The sequence below is a fragment of the Sinohyriopsis cumingii genome, chromosome 2, assembly GCF_028554795.1.
Source record: "Sinohyriopsis cumingii isolate HCF-2022 chromosome 2, ASM2855479v2, whole genome shotgun sequence".
NCBI classification, from domain to species: domain Eukaryota; kingdom Metazoa; phylum Mollusca; class Bivalvia; order Unionida; family Unionidae; genus Sinohyriopsis; species Sinohyriopsis cumingii.
In genome coordinates this window covers 147309064-147336302 of record NC_142962.1, presented here as the reverse complement: position 1 = coordinate 147336302, position 27239 = coordinate 147309064, and the positions used below count along the sequence as shown (strand labels likewise).

At 36.0% G+C, this 27239-nt stretch overlaps 1 protein-coding gene across 1 annotated transcript in view; it reads right to left on the bottom strand.

Moving 5' to 3' along the window:
- LOC149806038 (uncharacterized) overlaps positions 1 to 26978 on the bottom strand; it is a 121100-nt gene extending 94122 nt beyond the window's left edge. Inside the window, exons 1-5 of the mRNA XM_089950898.1 lie at positions 26819 to 26978; positions 15766 to 16010; positions 8382 to 8560; positions 7568 to 7668; positions 6840 to 7108 (exon numbers count right to left, since the gene is read on the bottom strand). Of these exons, the coding sequence (XP_089807024.1) occupies positions 6840 to 7108; positions 7568 to 7668; positions 8382 to 8560; positions 15766 to 16010; positions 26819 to 26926 (902 nt within the window). The 5' untranslated portion in view covers positions 26927 to 26978. The remainder of the gene's footprint in view (positions 1 to 6839; positions 7109 to 7567; positions 7669 to 8381; positions 8561 to 15765; positions 16011 to 26818) is intronic.
- Positions 26979 to 27239: the final 261 nt, after the last annotated feature.

Sequence of the window (27239 nt, the reverse complement as noted above, 5' to 3'; positions counted from 1 at the left end):
AGCAACGTCGTAAAATGTCCACGTCGGAACGACAATACTTTAGCATTTCGTCCTGAAAGTTGAAAGGGTCCGAGGCGTGAGCCTGGTACCAAGCGTAGAAAGCTTCTCGTTGTTCGTACGCATGTTGTCGGGGTCATAATAGTGAGCCTCAGGTAAATGGGGTAGAACGGCGTGTTGATTGACTTCCGTATTAAAAAAGTGTGGAAAGTACCCTTTAGCCATTTCTGTCATTCCAAACGTTTTAGGCATTCGGCTCAAAGGCATGGCCAAGTAACTCATCGAATCTTTAAACTGTACTTGTCCCACTTGCATGAAAATGATTTTGGCTCCGTTCAAAGTGACTTTAGGACGCTCGGTGCCTTGTTCCGTATAGTATCTCAAAAGAAACTGTCCATCGTATCCGGAGAAATTGTGAGCCATCACCATGGCATGACGATGACAATCTCCGTAACGTTCGATGTCCTCTTGGCTCCACGTCTTGTCGATGGGGTCTAAGACCCATTGGGCGAAATCGGCTAATGTGTTCGGTCCTCGAAAGATTTTTTTCACGCCCTCCGGGAATCTTGCTGCAGTGAGGGCAATGACTGAAGATAGGTTCTTGAATGCACTTCTCACACGCTCGATGAGCCACGCAGAAATTAGGAATGTGAATACCGGTCTCTTGCATGCATTCGAAATCAAAAAGATGAAATTGCCTTTCTTCTTGTGACCGTCCTCTTTCTCTGGTGGGGGTTGGTATTTTTGCATGTAGCATTGGTGTTCCAAGTGCACGATGTGGTGACAAATGTGACATTTTTTTTTTCCTGAACATACGTGTGCCTTGGCATTATTGGTACGTATGCCTTGTCCACACGTAGGGCACAATCTCAACAGTTGACAAGCACATTTCTGCTGTGAACCTTGCGTCTTCAAATGTTGTTGGTAACAGGTAGGGCTGACAAACGTGCGCAGACAAGTTGAACAATGCACTGGTCCTTCGCTCAGACAGGGTGGAGAGGCCAAACATCCTGAGCATTTCAATCCGCAATGTTTGTGTTGCTCTCGATTATTATAACCATGGTCACATTTCTCACAGTAATAACCGTATCCCAGGAATGCAGTGATACCGGTAATGGTATCGAAATGGTCATCGTGATAATAGACATGAATGTATTTTCCGTCCTTAAAGTCTTGGCCTCGAAACAACAGAGGCCCACGCACTTCTTGAGGGTGTACTTTCATGGTGTAGCGTGGAGCTAGGACATCTTGCAATATTTGCATTTCAGGAATGCCACAGGGTGTGTCTTTGGATAGGTCAGCTTGTTGTTGTTGTTGTTTTAACAGGAGTTCTGCTTCGTTTCGTTGTTTGGCTCGGTCCGATCGTTGAATAGTTTTCCAGGTTCTTTTCCATTCTACCGTGTCTTTCTTGTTGGCATAGGTTCGTCCCACCACGATGGCTCGGGCTAAACATATCTGGTCTTGAGAATTGTGAATTTGGACGAGACTCTTTTTGGTGCTGCGAAGGTCGTTCACCAGTAACACCTTATTGCGTCCAGTCCCTTGAGGAGGAGAGATGTGGGTCATGCCGAGTGTGGCTTTTCCATCGGTGATGTCAAACTGGTCATTGGATTGTTGCACGTGTTGAATCTTGTCCATGACTTTGGAAGCGGTCAATTCTGCAGGGGTGCTAAACTCGATCCAAACAGGGGATTTCAAACCGTCGTGTTGTATGGAGAGTCTCAAGCGATCGTCTTCTTTGGGTTGACATTGTCGCTTGAGTGTGGTGAGCAAAGAATCCCACACCCCAGTGATGAACCCTTCTGCTTTCTCTAACGGTACTTCGGACTTGAAATCTTTAAACTTCACCGTGTATTTGTAAGCCGTGGTTCTAAATTTTCTAGAGGAGCGCTTTCCTGTCTCTCGAATGGAATAGTATTTTTCAGGGTTGACTAAGGGTGAAGAACTTTGTTTAGAGGGTTCGGATTCTGGTTCACTCATGTCCTCTTCAAAATCACTGGCATGAATTTGTGCCAAGACTTCAGCCCTGGTACGAGGCGATAGATCACGTTTCTGCCTCTTACTTTCTTCGTCTTTCTTCTTGAATGAATAGGATCGTTTCATCTTGAGTGAAAAAAGTCAAATGACTAAAATTTAAACACCATGGACTAATTTATAGTCCTAGCAGACCAGCGTATATAAAAGGGTGTGTGTCTTGTCCTTTCACTATTCATTTCACTCTCAAACTGAGCACAACGATGGAAGAGACTACCCAGATGGAACGTTTCATCAGAGCTTTGCGAGGGGTCATTAGAAAATTTTCTTCAGACCAGCCGACGGACTACTCTCCTTCCTTTCGAGATAAAAGTGAAGATACTTCTTATCTGTCAGAAGAAAGGGCATTGGTCTTCAGAGTGTCCAGACCGTCAAAAAAGAAAAACAGGGGTTAAAAGAGACAAAAGTCAAGATACCTGTTATTATTGTCAAGAAAAAGGACATTGGTCTCCAGAAGATTGCCCAAAAAAGAAACAAGAGGAGTCAGAAGAAGAGAGGGATTCTTCAGAGGAAGAAGAGGAAGAAGATAACAGACAGGTGAAGAAAAAGAAACAGGAGAAGAAAAGAAGGGAAGAAAGTGAGGAGGAAGAGGAGGAGGAAAAGACTGTGACGGTGAAGAAATTAAAAAAACAGAGTAAAAAAAAAAGAAAAAGAAGTGAATGTACTTTTAAAAGTGCTCTGTTGTGAATTGTGAATTGGATTGTAACTATTGATAAAAGAATAAATTAGGTATAAAAAAGATAAGTGTCTTTGGGTTTTGATTTTAAAATAAGAACGTACACTCACGCACTCATTCACAGACACGTACTATGGGGTAAAATGTTTTTTTTTTTTTGAGTTATTGGCAATTGAAAAGTGTATCTCTTTTCGAGAGACGTGGGTGGCCCTGAAAAGGGCCTTTTTTGGTGTAGGGGTGAGTTTAAGCAATCAACTTTAACTGTCTTAAGCCTTTGCCACGGCCGAGGCCTACTTCTGATGATAATGATTTGGTTGAAAGCACTAAGGGTGGTACGGTAGGCTTGGTCACAGGGTTGGTGCGTTTAGCTCGGGAAGGTCGTATTCTCTTCGGTCGTGATAAAGAAGTCTGATACATTTGTTTCAGACTTCTTAACTCCGCTAAAATGTCCAACAGTACCGTGACGGTTTGACTTTCACCCTCTTGTTTCTTTGCTGCTACTTCTTCTTCTTCTTGTTTTTTTCTTACCTCTTCTTCTTGCTGCTGTTGCTGTAGAAGAAAAGCTTGTTCCGCTTCCTTTTGTCGTTGTATAAATTTCTCCAATTCTTCTTTCTGTCTCTGTCTAAAATTTTCCACTTGCGGTAATGAAGAAGAAGACGAAGGTTCCGGAACAAATTCTTGTGAGGTAAGAAAATCCACAAAATCCCAATTTACCTCTTCTGAAAGTAAGTCCGGGTTCCCTTGGGCGGTCTCCACTGCTGGTGCACCCCAATGGATCGTTTTCTGAGTTTCCGTCATGTTGAATCACTGTCTCGCATCGATTGACTGCACACAGGCGCTAGCGAATCTATATAGACTACGTGACGTCACAGACTGTTCTCTTCGGATTGGATGCGGACTGACTGAATTTTGTAACGCGTGTTTGGATTGGTCAATGAACTCAATCCATTTCAGTCCTTCCTGCCCCTATAAATAAGCGCAGTTCACTGCATTGATTCAACTGTTCTCGGCGCCTCAAGATGTGGACCACAGTTGAATCATCCACCCTTGTTTCTTCAATGATGTTTAGGACGGACATGCTAATGTATGTCCGATCCAAGTGGACAGTTGTCCACAAGTCAGACACCAGTCTGTGGATACGAAGAGTGTACGTGGAGAGACAAGGTTGCCTCAAGAGGACACTGATTTATGGCCCTCGAGTAAGACGCAGCTTGAGGACAAGAAGATGCCGCAGATGCCCTTTATGTTAAGGGCATATTAACATAAATCCAAAGGCCCTTCTCAGGGCCACCCACATCTCTCGAAAAGAGATCGACTTTCAATTGCCTACCCTTTTTTTATTTTTATTTTTTTATTTTTTTCAAAAAAAAAAATCCCAAGTTAAATTTCCCTTGACGCTATACAGTCCCACCCTGTTTAAATTCCCTTGACGCTATACAGTCCCACGAGTTCTTCCCATGTTAAATTTACATAGTCGCTAAACAGTCCCAGGGTTTTTCTCCATGTTAAATTTACATAGTCGCTAAACAGTCCCAGGGTTTTTCTCCATGTTAAATTTACATAGTCGCTAAACAGTCCCGGGGGAGGGGTCTGTAATGCTAATTCCCATTGTCGCTAAGGTATCCCACTTAACTACTGTTATTTCGCTGAATAAATAAACAAGTGTTAAGAAAAATAATTAGTGTCAGATTCTTAGTAGGTAAGCATGTAAATTTCCATGAATACAACTCTCATCCAACCACCGCTCCGTTGGCTTGGTGGTAAAAGCATCCGCCTCGGATGAGGGAGGTTGTGAGTTCGAACCCTGTCCGAGTCATACCAAAGACTTATAAAAATGGTACTAGACGCTCAGCATTAAGAGGTTAGTGTTAGGACTGGTCGGCCTGGTGTCAGGATAATGTGACTGGGTTGGATATCATGTTACATGTCTGCAGCATGATACACCAGTGCCAGACATCACAATAAACTGCCACACTGATATGACTGAATTTTTTTAAAGCTGCGTTAAAAATCTAAATCACACATACACAAACTCATACAACCGTTTACTGGATCATCATGTACATTTCCATCAACACATCTCTCATTCAACCAGTATTGAGGTTAGCATGTACATTTCCATAAATACATTTCTCATTCAACCAGTACTGGTGTTAGCAATTACATTTCTATTACTACATCTTTCATTTAACCAGTACTGAGGTTAGCATGCACATTTCCATGAATACAACTCAGTCATTAACACTGCTCATGGAAATCAAAATCTATACAGTTTTTAATATATTTCCACTAAAACCAGTTTTAGTCACTCACTGTCCGGTTTTAAAGGTGCTATTATAATTTGATTGTAGGAACTTCTTTACTGACTTTCAGTAATTATCAACGGATCCGCTTCGAACAGAAAGGAACAGAAGGGGAAAAAAAATGATCAATAAGCCATGATTATAAGGTTAATCTGTACTTCATGGTGATCATTTTGGTTTAACTAATTATAATTTTATCATACGCATCACACAGAAGATATATTCTCAAAGTGATGGTTTGAAATGCATATAGTGCTCACGATGTCACATTGGAGAATTTCATTCAAACTTACCTGATACATTTCCAAGGTAGGTATGTGTACCATCTAAGAAAGCACTCGTAGAATCTCCCTTAGAATGTTTGTAAACTAATTATGTACAATGCCCACAGTATATAGCAACATTCATTGTTTAAGTAGTCTCTACTAAATACCAGGGGCCCAGGGTGTTCAAGTGGTCTAAAGCGCTCACTGTTATGGATCACTGACATATCACCTCTGTCTGAATGGGTTCAAGTCTCGGGCTCGGCCAATGTGGGTACGTGAGAAAGCTTGCCAGTAGCTTCTCGTGGATCGGTGGTTCTCATCGGGGTTTTTCCTGGTTCTTCTTCCACCAATGATACTGGCCTCTATGTTTAGCCTATCTTGTACTGAAATATGGCATTAAAAATGATTATCAGAGTTAAAGCCAATGAAACCTTCTCCGCGAGGTCCACAAGCGTCTGTCCGAATTGCCAGGTAATGAACAATTGAAACAATCTGAGCGTGGTTATCTAAAAGTACATTTCTATGAACACAACTCTCAGTCAACCAGAATTGTAGTTAGCATGTACGTTTTTATGAATGCAACTCTCATGCAACCAGTACTGAGGTTAGTATGTACATTTCCATGAATACAACCCAACCAGTACTGAGGTTTGCTTGTACATTTTTATGTATACAACTCAACCATTACTGATGTTTGCATGTACATTTCCATGAATACAACTCAAACAGTACTTAGGCTAGCATGTACATTTCCATGAATAAAACAAAACCAATACTGAGGTTTGCATGTACATTTCCAAGACAACAACTCTCATTCAACCAGTACTGCAGTTTGCATGTACATTTACATGAACATAACTCAGACAGTACTGATATTATCATGTGCATTCCCAGGAATAAAACTCGACCAGAACTGAGGTTTGAATGTACATTTCCATAACTCAACCAGTACTGATGTTAACGTGCTGTTAAGTAAGCTTTTTGTGAGCTTGTTGAACAACGCGAGAAACCATGGCAAACCACCATTTCAATCTTGATATAAGATGGGATTTTCTTTATGATTTAATAACAAGTCCCAAAACATATTACCATTACACGTTCAAAGACCCAAAAATAATCTTAATACACGCTTACTCAAATCGTATTAGTGATTTTAATTCTTGAACGAGTACAATTGCTGAAAATAACAAGAAAAAAAGCAAAGTACTTGCACCAAATGTAACCATCTTTAAATGTGCTTGCTTTCGAGGTCGTGAGGTGTATACAACCAATGCATGTGTGGAATTCTCGGTGTTAGTTTTCAGGGTCCTATTATCGGTATGTGTTGCTTGTGAAGCACACGTTGCCTTTACGACAGCGTGCTAAATGTTTTTCAACGGGTATTTGTATGTAAAGGATAGGTATCCTGTTGAATAGCTGATGTTCGTGAATTTTTGTTCACGTAAAAACTCTACAAAGCTTTACTCTGTTCTCTTCAAGTATCAGCAGATACAAATTTGATATGGTTCAGTAAGGAACAGAAGAAGAAAAAAAAACGTAAAGACAAGAGACACAACTACCTACTTTTCTCCTGGTGCTTGACTTCGTGCAACAATTGGTTCAAAATAAGTGGTCCCTGTCGGCACCCCGATGCAAGTGTCTTTGGGTCTGGTGGGTGGTAAAAACTCTGGTCTGGCGACACAGCCTTGCTGTGAGGGGGATACATGTACCAGGAACTGGAGGGGGATACTGCTTAGTGGCTGAGTAGTATTGGTGTTAGGAAAGTCCTCTATCTGAACGGCCACACCATACCATCCGTCATAAGTGGCGTTAAAAATGATCAGACATGCATCCTAAAACAAAAATCAGTGCAGATTTTACGTTGTTTGATGGATTATTACTCCAACGATACAGAAGTTTCGTAATGATGAATACTTTGGCATTAATTGAGTTCTAAATTGTTTTCAGAACGGACAAACATATGAAACAAGCATTAAGTTAAATGTTATTTGACTCTTCTGTACAGAAATACATGTAGAATGAAATAAAAACCCAGAAAAAATATAATAGATTGCATCAACTCACTAGAGCTAGATCAGTGTAACAGCTAATCAAAATTGTCTTTATTGTTGTATTGTGCCCAGTTATGTTGATCTGCAACAGCACTGTACTTAAATTGACACCTCTCCTTTTGAAGGATAAAGTCATAATTGCCATTCAATATTATTTTTCACTTCCCTTAAAATGTTTTGTTTTCTCCACTGTGTGCTTATTTTAATGTAAACATACAATGAAGCTAAAATCTACCATACCTCATCAAAAACTGCTGGGAAAGCATTGCAAATTCCTCCACACTCATTCTTTGTGTAGGAGGCCTTCCGGCATCTAACAATGTCTCCATCATGGTCATTTACTAAGGGAGGAAAATATTGTTGTGTTCGTAGGCAATTGTTCGTAAAAGAAAAAGCATTGTGTACCCTAAGGGGATGATAGGTATCTGAAGATGACTTTCAGGAAGTCGATTTTTTTTAAATTATAAATTTCATATAGATTCTGAAGTAACGGCTTTCAGTACCTTCTTACGTAACCACAGGGTAAGGAAGGATCCGATATCACCTATTAGGATAATACTATTCGTTATCTGCAAAACAGTGGGAACAGCTGGTGCAACAATTGTTGGAGAAAATGGATTTTAATCACAACAGAAATGTACTTGAAAAGAATAATTAGAAAAAATAGAAATTGTATGAAAACGAATAAAATTATATATTCTGCCAGATTTTTCATGATATCCTTCCATTAGAAAAGTGTCTGAGCTTTCTTCTTTGCCATAGATATTCCTCATAAAATTGTCTCATATTTCCAAAGTTCTCGATATTTTCAATTATTTAATAAGTCATGACGTATACTCTTACCAGCATGTTTGAATATACTACACATGAACACCAGCATATTTTATTTTGCCATAAGTGAACTTTATGCGAACAAATATCGCAAATAGTATAAATCAAGCAAAGCTGTTAATGCTGCAAAATAAAAATAAAAACATCTTTCAGTCACAAACATCATAAGAAACTAATGAAAGGGATAGATCAAAATCAAATATGATAGGTTTTTAAAATTCACCTGGTATGCTGATGGTGTACTGGCATCCCTGTGACAACTTTATAATGGGCTCCATATCAGTTTCTGGGGCAGAATTCACTTTCCTGGTGTCAGAACGTACCTTAAGGTCAACTGTGACTCTCAACACCCAGTTTCCTCCTCCCTTTCTTAGATTATTTATCCAATCTTGTCCTGTGTATCTAGTAGGATATATATATATATATATATATATATATATATATATATATATATATATATATATATATATATATATATAATTAAAAGAGTTAAAAATAAAAGCTTTGTAAAATTCAACAAAATTTTATTTCCCTAAAATACAAAGTGAAAATGAAAAAAGAACTTATACTATTGCGAATTAAATCCAAAAATAATCTTAGTATTACAGACACAGGTCCTAATAATAAAAGTTCTGAATAAACGTTAGCAGAAATCCATATTAAATCCAACGCGAAAGTTTTGATGTGCCTGTGGTACCCTGTATTGTGATGTTGTAACTTCAGTCTTTTCTTAAAACACAGTAATATAATTCCGGGTTTGAATTTACTATCAATCCCAGTGAATTTCTCCATCCAAGAATGATATTATTTATGAACATTTTTTACTTCCAGAGGAGAAAAGAAAATCACTGAATTAAATAATTTGAAGAAATAAATTCAAGCCTAAATGAACTTCTGGACACAACAATAATACTAATTGATTCTGTTAGATCTTAAAGCACAAATGAATCATTTTTCATGTGACAAGATTATATAGTCATTTACTTTACCTCAGGTCACAAAAAGCATTTTCTATATTTAAAAAATTACTATTACTTAATGGAAAATAACCTTCTAGAAACTCCTTAATGTTTACAAAATAAAATGTTAGTTATAATTAGAAAGTCTGACACTAAAATTATAATATATAACTTAGACCATGTCATGTACGCCAGACAAGTTGTAGGGGAATTCCAATAACCAGGACCCAGACCCAAATAAACATGTTTACTACTATTAATAATGATCCTGATATTAAATCAATACACATATATATTAGTCGTTTACAAAAAAAAAATTAAAAATCAATAATTCAGGTAATTCAGGTAAACTAGAAAATGAACTTGACTTTGGACAGTTCAGTCCAACGCACAATGTTACAATACGACAGCATATATATATATATATATATATATATATATATATATATATATATATATATATATATATATATATATATATATATATATATATGTTACCTGAGACACTTGGGGCCAGCCGGAGTCTAAACTCCCTCTAAGAGGTTATGTAGTTATATTGAAACTACACAGGATATCACATGAAGATGTGCAGAACACGCTTGTTAAAATAAAGATGTTACCATAGCAACTTCAAAAGTATTCGCTTAGCTCATTTCTTGACCAGACAATTATACTCGATAAAATGTATCCCATGTAATTTTCACAAATCGAAACCAAAAACGGGATACTTTTTTGTTAAATCTCGCTTCATTGTGAAGTATTAACTCTGACTGGGGGAAAATCGGATAGGTGGTGAAACTATTCTGGAATTCTAGTCATCCTTATTAAAGTCGAAAAGAGAGAGAGAGAGTTTTTATGATTGGTCTTGATTGTGCCATTCGAATTTGAGATCTCTGCATATCAGGGTGGGCAAAGTCGTCAAATAAATGGTTATCAGGTGAAACGTTCTGCGATGGGTCTACCTAATTGCCTTACATCGTAGTTGGATCCATATGGCATTGATGGAGTTTGTTTCCCATTCATCGAATGCATAGTGCATTGTATCTTTTATAATCATAAGATATAAGGCATTCTTGGCTATAAGCAGGTACCAGCTCCTGCATAAATCACAATCAGGTTTCTGACCAAAAAAAAAAAATTCATGTCAAACTGTACTGACTAAACTTATAGACCGGCGACTACAGACAATCAAAATCTTGCGAACTTATTAGCGCAGTCTTTTTTATTTTAGAAAAATCATTCGATTTGGTTGACCATTCCGTGATCATTAAAATACTATCGGCCTTCACGTTTTCTGCAAAACCAGTTACTCGGTTCACAGAATACCTCATAGATCCCGAGTTGTTGGTACGGGTAAATATACCTCCAATTTAAGTCATATCTTCAGTGGTGTTCCTCAAGGCTCTATATTAGTGCCTCCTCTTTTTCTACTATTTATCAATGACCTCACTTTGTACATAGTGCACTCAGACATTGTTCTTTGCGCTGACGATTCCACATTGCACATATCAAGTAAATCTCCTGCCTCTACTGAAAATAAACGACCGCAACAATTTATCGGTTTGGTGTCAACAAAAAGGAATGCATATTATTGCATCTAGAAACGAAATGTATTATAATTGGAACGAGGCAGCCCCTATCCACTAACATGAATTTACTCCTAAGTCAAAATGACGTAAACGGGTCTAATATTAAAAATTAAAAACATCCTGGTATCGACCTACATTGATCAACACCTCAGCTAGAATTTACATATCGATCACATGCCTATGTGCAATGGTCGTCAAATGAATAACTCTTAAATTGCTATCGTAATTTCTATCCCCCCCCCCCAAAGTTGCATTAACTTTTTTCTGGATATGTACTATCACTAATAGACTACGGCTGTACCATATGGGGATACACATCCAATTATAATCTATCCAGAAATGGCAAAGGGGCAACCCGAATATTTTGTTTTCGCTCCTCGGGTGTCTACTTAAATAAAAACATGTTCTTTATTTTAATTGAGTCGTGACATATAAGTCTCTAAACGATCTTTCTCCAAATTTTATCTCTAACCTAACTGAAATTAGATCATCAAATGCTGAGCGTGCTTTATCCTCTCTATGTATATATGACATATGACGTGCTGAAATGTGTATACCTGTGTATAATATATTGTTCATATATGTACCTGATCACCACTATATTTGCACATAAAAATCCATTTTAAATCTGTGAGTGTGAACGTAGCTGAGGGTGTGTAACTGTCTTTTTTAATAACATAAATTGGATTTTTTTAAATAAAGGAACACATGGCACATGTGTGTTTCACAACAAAATGAATTCTCCTTGTTTATTATTATTATTATTATTATTATTATTATTATTATTATTATTTACAAATGGGAAATAATGAAAAAAAGAATAATGACAATACATTTTCATATTTATGAAATGATAATCTGCATCAATAACAATCGAATGTAGAATTACGGTCAGCAAATGAAATATTTTATCTGTTAGCGTTTGTAGCAGCAGGTGCAATATCGATTTTTGAGGAAGTACTAAGCAGTTATCAAACTAAGCATGTGTTAAGTTTTAATGATTGAAAATTCCGATTAACGATAAATTCATAAATGATTGATAAAGTATTATTCAACTGAATTGATACTTCGTAACTTACCACATGCGTTTAGTTACTTTTTGCATGTTGTCGTCATAACGATATGAATTTTTTCCACATAATCGTTTGTTTTGTTCTGGATTTTTTTATACACTGATTTTATTAATCTGTTCACTGGTTCAGTAATTCTTGGGTCATTTCAAAGTGTTTACTTTACTTGCTTAGCAGTAACATACGTTCAATACAAAGCGTTGTACCGTGACTGTACAAGCTAGTTCATATATTTAACATAACCTCGGGAATATGATTTCCATATATTCAGTTATTGCCGAAATAACTAAAGAAATGTATTGTATTGTATTGTGTTGTATTGTATTGTATTGTATTGTATTGTAATGCTGGAATCATGCACAGTGTATCGATACATAGATCACGAGGGTGGAGTTTGAACCCAGCGGGCTAAAGTCTTCATTGAGTGTTCTAGCAAATCGACGCAACTGGAAACCATGTATGAGAATTATTCGTATATAGTAAATTACAAACGACCTAAATTGTAAACCAGACACTTACAAAAATATTGTCTGAGACACGAAAATCCTTATTCAAGCAACACCTGCTATTCGATCTTTGAGAATGGGTGACTCCACAAAATAGCGCGAGTCAAAGCAACTACTGTACAACTTGTCTGATCATGTACCAAATCGAGTCAAAGCAGCTACTGTACAACTTTTCTGATCATGTACCAAATCGAGTCAAAACATATACTGTACAACTTGTCTGGTCATGTACCAAATCGAGTCAAAGCAGCTACTGTACAACTGGTCTGATCATGTACCATATCGAGTCAAAACAGCTACTGTACAACTTGTCTGATCATGTACCAAATCGAGTCAAAGCAGCTACTGTACAACTTGTCTGATTATGTACCAAATCGAGTCAAAGCAGCTACTGTACAACTTGTCTGATCATGTACCATATCGAGTCAAAACAGATACTGTACAACTTGTCTGATCATGTACCAAATCAATCGCACGACATCCTTTAAGCCTATTCTCATTCAGTTTGCCTTCTTGTTACCAGTCAACGTTTTCCCAATGTGAATGGTGTCAAGAATTGGTTTCAATGCCTAAATATTCCACATGTCATTGACAACCATGTTACTGTAAACTATGTTTGTTTGTAAAAGAGGGTTTCCAGAAACGATGATGGTTCGAAAATTTTCTTTCAGGGAAGAAGAAACTGTTAATGCAGTGCTGACATAGGCGGTATAACCATCATTGCAAATAATACGGCGGGAAAAGAACAAATTGCCTGACAATGGGTGGAACTGCCTCGTAAAAAACTGCGATGCACATGTGATACAGTGTGGATCAGAATTTTATATTAGACAGGTTTATAGCAAGAAATATGATGGTTCAGCACAACGGAATATATTGAAAAAGGAACATACATCATTACTTAGAGAAATTGAGAATTCAATCATTTACAAAGTATAATTACCTGGGCTAAAAGATTTTCCACTTAATTTATTACATATACATTTCAAAGAGGCGATAGCGGCAAATTTTGACAACATACAAAGGAAATTTTTATTTGGATAATTCAGTTACGAATAAATAGTTATGAACTTCTAACGCTTAAAAAATAATAAAAGTGTACCTTGCACTAGCTAAAAGGCGGATGAAAATGATATACTTAAGAAGAAAATTTCTTTGAGTCATAGAAAGGTATTCGTTTGCTCCGACGCCTTTCCTTTGTCGTCTGCATATAAAGATTTCCCGTTATCAATCGAGCGACGGGTAGACCTGATAAATATGCACTGTCTGAAAATAAATGAGGAAAAAGAGAACAAGACAGCTTACTTGCTCAGCTTGTTAGCATTTACTTGTTCCCATGATCATGTGCTGTTTATTATGCATTAGTTGAAATAGTCAGATTGATTTAATAGCAATGATGATGTTGTAGGTTAAACGCCATTTGTCAGCACATGATAGGCTTATACATGGCAGCCAGTATTAATGGTGGAGGAAGAACCCGGGAAAGCCCCGGTAAGAACCACTGACCCACACGAAGCTACTGTCAAGCTTTCTCACATACCCATAGTGGCCGAGCCCGAGACTCGAACACACGCGGTCAGAGGTGAGATGGCAGTGATCGATAAAGGCGCGCACTTTAGACCACTCAGCTACCCGGGGTCCCTAGCAACGACGAACATTAGTTCAGTTCCTAATAATAAGGGTTAAAGGGCACATTAGCTTCAGTAATTAGTATCTCTGTCGACGATTTGTTCACCTGCTCCATGTGTCTGATGAAATAAGTATATTTTTGTCAATGATGTGTTATGGCTTGACCAGATAGATATATCTATATACGGCCTGGTCTAACTGCTAAATAGATATAATACTCTATAAATTTTAACAGTTAACGTGAGCGAGAAATTTCTACCATTCCAAGAATCCGTGATGCATGAACTGCAGTGCCTATTTATCGAGTAGAGGAGGTTTTGTTTTAAATAAATATTTCCCTGAAGGATATAACAGAAAAGTGACTCTGGTTGATCTCTATGTATTCGTATTTGCCGGCTTTTCAAGTAAATTAGAAGCGAATATAACTTTCTTCTAACAAAAAGGACACATAAATCACCTTGCATCCTTTATCTAAGTCGGAATTTCGTGCATATATCCTCGGCCAGGTAAATCAAAAAGAATACAAACATTATTTATAGCTTCTCTTGCGTAAATTAGGAAACAAAATTCAGCCACGGCCTCCATACGCTATTGCGGCGTTATTTTGAAGAACATCGTATGTCGTCATTTAGTTTAAAGTATAAAACAACTAGTTCATTAAATTAATATTAAAAATAATCATGGATATTAATTGTTGTGGCAGGTCGATTTGCAAGTACGTTGGTTAAAACCAAAACAATCATACAGTATCCAAATTGCAAACTCATTGGTTAAAACCGAAACAAAAATACAGTACCCAAATTACAAATTCATTGGTTAAAACCAAAACAATCATACAGTACCCAAATTACAAGTTCGTTGGTTAAAACCAAAACAATCATACAGTACCCAAATTACAAATTCGTTGGTTAAAACCAAAACAATCATACAGTATCCAAATTGCAAATTCATTGGTTAAAACCAAAACAATCATACAGTACCCAAATTACAAATTCATTGGTTAAAACCAAAACAATCATACAGTATCCAAATTGGCAAATTCATTGGTTAAAACCAAAACAATCATATAGTACCCAAATTACAAATTAGTTGGTTAAAACCAAAACAATCATACAGTGCCCAAATGACAAATTAGTTGGTTAAAACCAAAACAATCATACAGTACCCAAATGACAAATTAGTTGGTTAAAACCAAAACAATCATACAGTACCCACATTACAAGTTCTTTGGTTTAAACCAAAACAATCCTACAGTACCCAAATTACAAGTTCTTTGGTTTAAACCAAAACAATCATACAGTACCCAAATTGCAAGTTCTTTGGTTAAAACCAACACAATCCTACAGTACCCAAATTACAAATTCGTTGGTTAAAACCCAAAAAATCGTACAGTACCCAAATTGCAAGTTCGTTGGTTAAACCAAAACAATCCTACAGTTCCCAAATTACAAAATCTTTGGTTAAAACCAAAACAATCATACAGTACCCAAATTACAAGTTCGTTAGTTAAAACCAAAACAATCATACAGTACCCAAATTACAAAATCTTTGGTTAAAACCAAAACAATCCTACAGTACCCAAATTACAAATTCGTTAGTTAAAACCAAAACAATCATACAGTACCCAAATTACAAATTCGTTAGTTAAAACCAAAACAATCATACAGTACCCAAATTACAAATTCGTTAGTTAAAACCAAAACAATCATACAGTACCCAAATTACAAATTCGTTAGTTAAAACCAAAACAATCATACAGTACCCAAATTACAAATTCGTTAGTTAAAACCAAAACAATCATACAGTACCCAAATTACAAATTCGTTAGTTAAAACCAAAACAATCATACAGTACCCAAATTCAAAATAATCGGAATTAGATGTGTATGTGAAGCTTCTTTTTCCCGACGTCCAGTCTTCTTGTACACTGTAGTCTGTGCAGTAGAATTGCACGCTCCCAAGGTTTTCATTACAGTGATTCAAACACGTCATATATTCGGATACTCCAATTAAATTCTGGCTCCGTATGGTGTTATCGTCGCAATAATTAAAGCCGTTGTCATAGGAACGTCGCCATGAGATTCTGAAGGTTATAAGAATCTGAAATGAATATGAAACAGCCTTAGAATAACGTCAAAACATGCATATTTTTTAATGGTTAAGCAACCATAGAATAAAACTCAGACGAAAAGCGTAAGGAAATGAATTGCTTCGAAAGTTCTACCGGTGTAGACAGGATAGGGAAAAATAACCTGAGGGGATAAAATTTACTTCAGGTGGGAAGCTTACCGAGTCCCTTGTACAAATCGTTCCCTTCTATTTCTTCTCTGCACAAAAGCACGTAGATGCTTATTTTCCTTCGCACGGTCTTTCAACGAAACGCTTCAGATAATGATAACTCAGTGGATAATTTGAGCTTTTAATATGTGCATAGATGGTGTAACTCAAATGACTTCACAATGACCGTGTGTGAGTTTAATATGTGCATATATGGTGTAACTCAAATGGCTTCACACTGGCCGTGTGTGAGCGATTTGTCTAACACATGGTAAAAGCTTGGGAAAACTCTGTTCGGTGTGCCAGAATAATAGAGTCTATGTTGGGGTTTGCAGACAAGGAAATCCCAGCCAAGGGATTACACTATTTGTTTCCCCACGAGGCTCTGTCGATGGGATGAGACATGTAACCCCGCTACTAGGATTTCCGGCTTTTGGTTCAAATGCCGATATAGATTATTTTTCTCTCACATTTTTTCCAATTAAAATAACCTTGCATTTTTGCAGTATAATTAGCAGATTTAACACATACAGTATTAATCACCTACTATTATAGAATGTCATTTTATGCATAGGTCATCAGGTCTTGTACTCTTTTATGAAAATCTGAACATTTATCTAAGTAGAATCTAGCCATATATGCCACTCTCAGAAAAGGAAAAATCTCAAGAAAAAAGTTATAATTGATACGTGTTGGAAATATTGCTCAATGAGCGTCTCTAGCCACATGTTATTGTTTTTTTTTTTTAATTCGGCGCATTAATTCGAATATGTTAATAAGGGCAATGTGATGACCTCTTGACCCTAAATACACAAGTTCTACGCATGAGAAAATAGAAACATGAAAACATTTCATATTATTACTGTATTATTACATTTAATCGATGGATGTAGTTTGAAAATAGCAATAAGTAATTGGTATCTTGTTTAGGGTTAACTTTTACCGTTCATCAGTTCTAAATTGGAAAATATTCTATGGTAGGCATGGTACGTTACTGATCAGTACAATACTGGCTACACTGTAACGAAGTGTGAAGTGAACCAGTATAAAGAGCTTTCTAATTCATGACTTTCTTGTAAATTTATGTTCTGTCCTGGAAATATGGCAAGTGTTGTTATTACTAGTGCAATGATACTCTACCTGGAAATCTTCTTCTGGAATAGCGTCTGGACTAATTAATGAACCACCCTGATTGGTAAGTACAGGAGTTTTCATTTGCATCGCAATATTAGTTTTGATTCAACGTGAATGGATTGGGGTTGTTTGACAATGTTTGAAGAAACTAGTTTGACATAACACAGAGGTGGGCAAACTTTCCAGTGCAAGTGCCGCATACACAAATTTACACCTTGTCGCGGGACGCATAGTTCATTAAGTAAAATAATTAATATTTGAAATAGCAAAAACAAAAGGTTTTTCTAAATAACATCATAATTAATTTTCAGTTGTTAATATGTTGTTAATATTTGAAAACTTAAACTTAAACTTCAAAAGAAGGACATTTATTTGATAAACAGTATAAAATAAACAGAGTCAGTGCGAATGATGACTTGTTCCTAGGCCGCATGAAAACCCTTGGCGGTCCGCATGAAAAACCAAAACAATCATACAGTACCCAAATTACAAATTCGTTGGTTAAAACCAAAACAATCATACGGTACCCAAATTACAAAACCGTGGTTTGCCCACCCCTGACATAGCACATAAAAGTTCTCATATATATATATATATATATATATATATATATATATATATATATATATATATATATATATATATATATATATATATAAAAGCTCCATCAGGCACAGAAAAAGATAATATATCGGGTACTGTATATATATAAAAGCTCCATCAGGCACAGAAAAAGATAACAAGGGTTTCTTTTTAAAAGTAATTCCCAGCGTGAGGATACTGGGACTGAGACGACCTGACTTTCTTTCCATGCATCATGTATTGCTACTGTTCTTGAGGCTAATACGTTCCTTTTTGTCGGATGCAGACGCACAAACATATCATAGAGAATTAATGAACAAAGTCCAGTAAAGAGGACTTTACTTGACTTTTGACATATATTTAAAAAAACGATTTTCAAGGTGGAAGAGAGGTCCGATACCTTTCCCAGTTAGGTCAATATAAAATTTAGCTAATAGTCCAAAATATGAAATTCTCCAATTAGTAAAACTTATATTAATTCTTGAATAGTGGTTGTAATTAAGGACAACTCACACTATTCAGTCTGAATGTTGTATTTTTTTCTTCTTTTTGAAACTATGGAAGTGGGATAAATGCGATTAGCTCAGCAAAAGCAGAGAAAGCATTAGTACGTCACCGATCTCCTTTCAGTACACAGTGGCACAATCTATAATTGGTCGATGGAAAAGCAGATAAAGTGGTAGGTCGACGACCGAATAAAAAACACATTGTCGACGACGTTTGTTTCAATCGCATAAGCATGTTTCTGCTTTGTTAAAAGGAATTGGTCGCATATTTTAAAGACGTTGGATATAGAAAACTTGGTAGAAAACGAACTTTCTTTCCATGCATCATGTATTGCTACGAGATTTATGTTCACTAGAAACTCGAAACTTGATTTGTAGTAAAGTCTTGTGCTTTGATGATATGAAAACTGATTACACTGTTTAATCAACTTAAGATGAATGTAAAGGTCAGTGTGTGCGTAGTTGCTCCAGACACAGTCGGAGCGAATCAAGAAAACCAGCGTGTGTGTCAAGGAGTACAAACAGCATTAGCGTTTACCTGTAATAAGAAACACACAAACATGCGTTTTACCTGGAAACAATTTAATTTTGATGAATATTGAACCATTTTGTATGAGGATTACTCAGGACGCTTACTCTATATACGGGTAAATTTTCATTCCATTTGTTCCCAATGCTGCACATAGGCAAAGACAAATACAGTTGTTGTTTGTTTGGTTTTTGTACACCACGAACGAGTACGTTTTGTAATCTTTTCATTACCAAATCTTTTTCACAAAGATGTTCATGGCAGAGGACGGATGTACATGGATCAACCTTTGCAGGTGTTATAAAATCAGTAATTGTAAGAGATCAGTTTTATTCGAGTCAGCAAGACAAAAAATTTAATAAATGGCAGGACATAGCTCGCTGTTATATATAGTCGTTATCTAACAATGACCAACTAAATATTTTATTGGTTTCATCTCAAGTTAAAATATTTATTTTAAAAACTTCCATAATCAAAACAGTACTCAAAATAATTAAATTTAACATTTTGAAATAACTGATATCAAAATCTAATTTGACAATTTTAGATATGAATCGGGTTAGGGCCAATCCAGAATTTAAAGTATAGGGTTGTGTTTTGTCAACTTGACACCAGTTACAAGTAAATGCTCAGTTTTGACAATTTTAAAAAATCAGCACTGTTGAAGCATGTTGCAGGATTCCAATATTCCAATTTAATTTTTTTTGTAATAATATAACCCCAAAGGCAACAAAAATGACAGCAAATTAACAATACGTATGCACACATTTTCTTTATTGCATGCAAAATTATGACTCAGATATAATATACAATGCAAAACATACAATTAGCAGAACATTGCATTCAATTTTTTCACAAGCACAACAAATAATATCATTATTTAAAAACAGATTTGCGTATTTATATATGATATAGATTATAAATAGTGCTCACTTCCAAGACAGACATTTCCCATGCTGGTGCTTGGTTTGGGAACTTTTTTTTAAATACTGCCCTCTTGAATTCGTTCATAATAACGACAATCTGTATCGCGTGTGCCCGAAGCGGCGAACCATTTTTCTGATAGATTTTCAGTTATTTTCTGCGCAATCTGTCAAATTACTCTGTAATGTAATTAAGAAGGAATCAAGCGTTGTCTTATAATTGTGAGCCAATGTGACTGGCTAGCTATGCGTACCTATGCAGTGATATCGATGCTTATTTTTGACCGGTTAACGTTCCCAGTTTGACTGACAGGTAGGAAATATCCATTGCTCAGTGACGCGATGCGGTAAATCATGTATTGGCAGGAACAGCACGTGCATGAAATGCGGGAACGGCACACGCAGCCTATGCTGTGTGCGGTTTGCAATCTCAGCTGGGAGAAAATAAACGTGCCTTGTACCAGAGATTGCAGATCCAGGTTAGAATTCAAATGACTCGCCTTATTCAGCCAGACTGCGTTGGTAACATGGCGCGTCACACAAGAGTCAGCTAGAGGATTTTCTTCGGCCAGCTGGGACACGCTATGCAGTAATGGGGCGTGAGCTTGAAATGCCACGATTGAGGTGATTCTTGAAACGTATATTTGCAATACAGTAACTAAAGCTTAGGGTGGCATGCCGATTCATCAGATCTTTTCCTTTTGACCACTCGTCTAGCCGAAAATGAGGCCAAAGTAGTGTTCTGTTTCTAAAAGCATTCCCATAAGACATACGTCGTTGAAGACGACAAATTCAAATAGCATAAGAGGAGTGGTGAGTGCAACACAGAACATGTTGTCAAATCAAGGTCACTTTCACGGTTGGATGACAAAAGCCGTCAACAAAATATCCGAGTGATGATTTAGACCTCCCCATATTTCTGGTCAAGAGTGCCGGTGAACAGAACATCCAAGTGGTGATTTAGACCTCCCCATATTTCTGGTCACGAGTGCCGGTGAACAGAACATCCAAGTGGTGATTTAGACCTCCCCATATTTCTGGTCACGAGTGCCGGTGAACAGAACATCCAAGTGGTGATTTAGACCTCCCCATATTTCTGGTCAAGAGTGCCGGTGAACAGAACATCCAAGTGGTGATTTAGACCTCCCCGTATTTCTGGTCAAGAGTGCCGGTGAACAGAACATCCAAGTGGTGATTTAGACCTCCCCATATTTCTGGTCAAGAGTGCCGGTGAACAGAACATCCAAGTGGTGATTTAGACCTCCCCATATTTCTGGTCAAGAGTGCCGGTGAACAGAACATCCAAGTGGTGATTTAGACCTCCTCATATTTCTGGTCACGAGTGCCAAAGACACTCCAGTTATGCCAACAACTTCCTATGGGACGAATCCTCCTTAAATCCTGACTTATGCCTTGAAAAATAGTTGAAAATCTAACTTTCAGCCAACTTTGTATTTTGTCGTATCAAATCAGTGTACATTTATGAATCCTTATGAACAAACAATGAAATATGTGTTCATTTTTTATCTTAAAATTTGATAGCCAAATGCTGCTAATAATTAACGTTCTTAATTATCCAAAGATTTGCATATACTTTCCAATCTAATAATCTTGCTTGATGATCCATGCTCTGCATAGAAGGTATAAAACTTTTTTCAATCAAAAATTCCACCAGATGATATCTGGAAAGTGTTGCAATATAGGACCACTATACTAATTCTCTTGTGTAAAAGAGATAAACGGTGCTTTCACGATGGAACTTTAGAGGAATTTTATTAAAGTGCGTTTTTTAGGATTAAAATTAATATTTCTATAATTTAAAAAAAGATGACGATTGTCAGAATTTTTTTAATTGTGTAATTCAAAACTCTATACCTATAATAAGGCTAGGATTGTTAGAATTGTATTATTGCAACCCAAACTGTATACATTTAGTAGAGATTAATATTGTTCTTATGTATTACAGCATTTGTATATTACAACAAAAACATATTATTGTGTTTCTTGTATATTCCAGTAAAGAAAGGTAGCAATACTGTACATAATTAAGAAAAACTATTTTGGTCAGCAACATTCCCAGCTGCTTGCGTCACAGGCGTAATGAGAGAAATTAATACAGTGGTCGTCTAAGTGCTGCACTGTAGGCAATTTTTGACGAGGAAAATTATTCCCGGAAGCGGAATACAAAATGGAGAACTCTTTTTCAGAGGTACAAGCAGTTTTCCATTGTCCAAGAATACGAAAGTTGAAGCTAGGTGTTATTAGCCATGGCCTATTAAGAACAAAGCATGTGTCTATCAGAGTAAGAAAATCTATATATACATTCAGCTCTTGACAGCATCGTCAGAATTGCTACGTTGCAGACTTCAGGTTCTGACTTCTTTTTTCCAGGTAAGAGTAAAGTAACTAGTCTTAGGTTAGAGGCTTTTTCCTTAGTTCCTTAATACATTGACAATTGAAAAGAAGCATATTTAGGAAGTATTTCACTCGCTTCTAAAGTGTTTGTAATCTTTTATTATGAAATAATAATTTTTAAATATAGTGTCTGTAATGGGGGGGGGGGGGGGGAATGTCCCTGGTGGGTGTCCCGCCAAATTTGGTTTTCGTTATCTAGGGGTTGACCGCCCTTGATGTTATTGCCCGGTTCGAGTAAATATAGATATCAGTGGTGAAACTTACATGTGAAATAGATAGAGATCTGAGCAGGTATATAGAACAAACCAACACCAGCCCCCGTACATGTAAACAAACAATTTAATCAATTACATAAAAAACACTGTGAAAATTCATTACATCAGGAATATACTCTGCTTTTAGAAATTTAACTTTCACCGAAATACAAAGAAAACGCAAATAGATTTAAATAAAATAGCCGATCTGTATACTGATAGATTTAGTTTATCATGGGATCGAGTGAACAATCGAAGTCAACGTCTTGTACGATTGCATAACCTGTTCGTCCTCAGTTGTTCTGCTGCCACTGTAGATGTTCAGACGCTTGGATCTCAGGATGATACTTTCCACCATCCGTCTCAGGATACTCTCAGAATACGTTTCAGAAATTAATGCGTCGCAGCATTGCGTCACAGGATTATACGTCTCACTGCACTTCTCTCTATACTTCTCAGTATACGTTTCAGAATAACATCACATCATACGTCCCATAATAATACGTCTCATGATTATACATCTCAGGATTATACGTCTCAGGAGGTATTTTCTCCCTTTGCTTTCAACGTTCCTCCCTCTAATCGGCAAATTATTTAAATCATTTCGTCGGTTCTTTTCGACAATAGTCGCCTTTGGACAACAGTTCTTTTATTGAGGAATTTCTTGCAAATCCCCCAGAGCCTACTCTGTTTTCTCTCGCAGAAAAGCTTAGACTGATTAGAATTTCCGATGTGGAAATTTTAAAACCTAGAAAATTTTGTGTGGGAAACAGGCCCCTTATTTAACGTAACCAATCAGAATCAAATATCTCTGCCGCCTTTTTCCAGAGGCGCCAAAGTCAGGGTCAGCTTGACCTGGTAGTTTGAGTAACAGAGTTTCTGCGATTTCTCAATTGTGACAGCTTTACCATGAAAAATGAAGTTTTCTTTGTCTCTAATAGTCCGCCTGGCTGCTGTATAAACAAATGTTTAATTAGGAAGAAAATTCTCCCTCTAAAGGACATTACCGTACACGGTAGTATGGCGATATGATACGCGCCTGTCTCAATATATCTAATTGATGGTTCTCTGGTCTTAATTAATGTATTCTTGTTAGATCACCAGAAATTTGCCACTTCACAGTGTCATGGATTGATTAAATTTTATTGAGAATTTATAATTATAGGACTGACATTTTGAGAAATGGTTTGCTCCCAATGTCATACTTGCTAATAATTTAGAAACAAAATACCTTTTAAAATACAGACAATAACATTTAGTATTTTTAGAACAAACATTCAGTAAAATACATTGATTGCATATAATTTTGCTATTAGTTTATAACATTTAATTCTTAAGCATTTTTGAATTATTGTTAATTTATTTGGCATTTAATTCCAAAATGCAGAAATTAAAGAATTGTGTGAAGATGATTAGCTTCAAATAAATATAAAAATTTCATTATATGTATATTTTAAACACTTATTGCTATGATGATTTCTAAGAGAACGAACCCACTAGATATTCTTTTACCTTATGTTTCATTCCTGATAGCAGTCTGTTCCCGCATACGTATAATTTGCATTTAATAGTTTTTACATTGTAATAAATATTATTAAAATTGACACTTTAAAATGCATGCCTGAGTATTGGTGTCATTACTCTCCATCAAACAACTTTTTCATTAAAACTTTGTCATCATGCCAGCCTATAAACACATTCTAAGACGTAATTATAAACAGATATACAGTTTTCCTACAAACCTTCTTAAGTAACACGCCAAGTATTATACCATATATAAATGGGTTTCGATCGTGCATCCAATTCGTTCAGATTATAGTGGAAAAGCGCATTTGAAAAGCAAATAATGGTATTTTATTAGATCTTCGAGTATTCTTACCACTTAGAGTAAGATCAGGTTTTCAAACATATCGTTTTATCAAGAATAACATCAGAGACATCGTGTCTTAATACGAGTTCCTCATATGTCTCGGCTACGTAAAGCCGATGTTGTTGTTGTGGGCTTCAAGTATGTTTTGTTATGTATGTTTGATTTAATTATATCTGATTTAATATATATTTATTTCAATTTATTTGTTTGTCAGTTTTAATTTTTTATATTTTTTATTACATGATATCGTAATGTAAATTTATTCACTAGCGATGATACTTTTTCAGAAAATAATTTGACCCTGACTGTTAGTTTATAAACACCAGGTGTTGATCTAAATCCTGACTTTGTTTCAAAATTTGTAGCAACCATATTAAACAAGTTATATCTTTATTTTAAAAAGATTGGTTGTTGTCGAGGTTATGATGGGATTTCGTCTTTAAGATATAAAGTATTACTTTTTATTTCTTAGAATCAAATGATTGGTTTTCGTCAGGGTGACCCTGGGTGTACGTGACCTTTAACAAATAAAAATTTTCTGTAACCTTCGAGAAGATGATCACGTGACCCTTTGTTTACGTTTACAATACGATATAATCCATGTTTTGGAGAATTAATTTCAGTTTCAGCCGGGCGTTTTCTTACACTCGAAGTTGTATGTTGTGCTGTGTGGAGTTATTTCAAATTACTTGGATTCAAAAGGATTAATTATGTTATTTTTCTGGAAAATACGCGTACTCATGTAATATTATGGAATAAGGACAGGTTTTTTTTATAAAAATTTATTCAGCTATCAGAAATCGGAGTGATAATTCTTGTTTCTACAAGGAACTGAAGACTTCAATACTACAGATTTCAGCATACGTCATGGTCTTCCATCTTGGATTCTTCGTCGGGATTCGAACTTGAAATCAGTAGAACATTTTGTTATTAGGACTTCAACAATTTTATTTTTGGATGATTCTCTGATTATTTTGGATTTGATTCTATAAAACTGTAAGCTTATAGTTTTTCATTTTTACTGAATTTTTCCGGGGAAAAAAAATTATTGTATTTTTTCAAAGCTTGTTGTTTTCACTTTTTCTTGTATTACTGTTTATTCGAGCCTAAACACGTGAAATAAGAGTTTTAGCACATTAGAGGCTATACATGGAGGCCAGTATATCCGGTGCAGGAAGAACCAGGGAAACCCAGGAAAGAACCACCGACCCACAGGAAGCTACTATCAAGCTTTCTCACATGCCTGCACTGGCCGAGCCCGAGACTTGAACCTACGCGGACCGAGGTGAGATGTCAGTGATCTCTAAAGGCGAGCATCCTAGACCACTCAAACACTCGGGGCCCTTGCTACGTAAAGCGAGCTGTAATTAACAAAATATTGACAGAGGGAAAATTCTGACATACCAACAAATTGTATGAGGGCTTGGTCATCTGTCAAATTTGGGGGCATTTCACTTTGTAGATCGAAATTTATCTTGATAAAATTAACCATGGTAGCTTATGCAATGTCTGATAATAATAATAATAATAATAATAATAATAATAATAATAATAATAATATTATTATTATTATTATTATTATTATTATTATTATTAATGACTAAACTTTTAAACATAAATGACCATAAATGGTGTTTAGGATTGTAATAATATTATAACAACAATTTTATTATACGAAAGTGATATTATTCGTGAAATATCCTATCGTAATGGTGAAGGTATTTTTAATATACAATTACCTTGTTTTACTGACATTTGATAAATGTCTTTCTCTGCACGTAATGTGTTTAAAATTGATTGTACTGATATCTATAAAGATGCATTTTGCATTGATTCTTTCATTTCAGATTGTGACTAAACTATGAAATACTGGGAGTTCTAGAATTTTAATCACCAGGTCAACTTCTGGATAGGTAATTATTATTTTAGTGCCAGTAACAGAAACGCGCTTTTTGCGTTAGTATCACCCAAAACATATATATATATATATATATATATATATATATATATATATATATATATATATATATATGGATGACTTAATATGTAAAAAAAATCATCGTACTTTAAAAAATGCACACATCAAATTTAGAACATATAAACGTTAAATGGAAGGTATTCAGTGGCCAATACTAGTTAGCAAGGAATTGTTTTAATTGCAAGTGTATTGAAGTATGATTTTAGCACATGCATTAAAATATGTCAGTATGAGAAATGTAATAAATAGATTTTATTACCGGTTAAGAAAATGGAAACTATTTCAGCAGTGATTGCTAATGATTTGGTGAAACGTTATAGGTATCCAAAGAAAACACCGCAAAAGAGAAAGTTTCAGAAAAAAAAAAAAAAAAAAAAAAAAAATTCATGCATGGATTCAGGAAAATGATGCCCAAGGTATCCTCAGTAAAGTTGACTTACCTCATGATAGTTTGCAGTGGGTTTCCAACTAATAATCGCCCCTCTAAAATGCGACCCCTCGCTTGACGGCAGAAAAAACGCAAAGCTAAGTATTAGCAACAACATCATGTCTCACATGTCAGAATTACAGAGTGCAGTAAACGAATGCAGATAGAAATCCAATCGGGTCACATATAGCTCGTCGTCAGGCACGTGGCCCCCGGATAATTATCATATCTTTCCAGGAATTATGCGATTATACTATTTTGTACATCGCAACAGAACTCAGTTTTGTCGTGTGCAAAATGCAATACACAAATCAAACTTGACAAAGTCATGAGATGAGACTAAATAATTTATTATAATTTAACGATAGGATGAGATCTAATTTAACGATGAGATGGGATATTTGTGTCTCAACGACCACAGTGACATCCTCGTA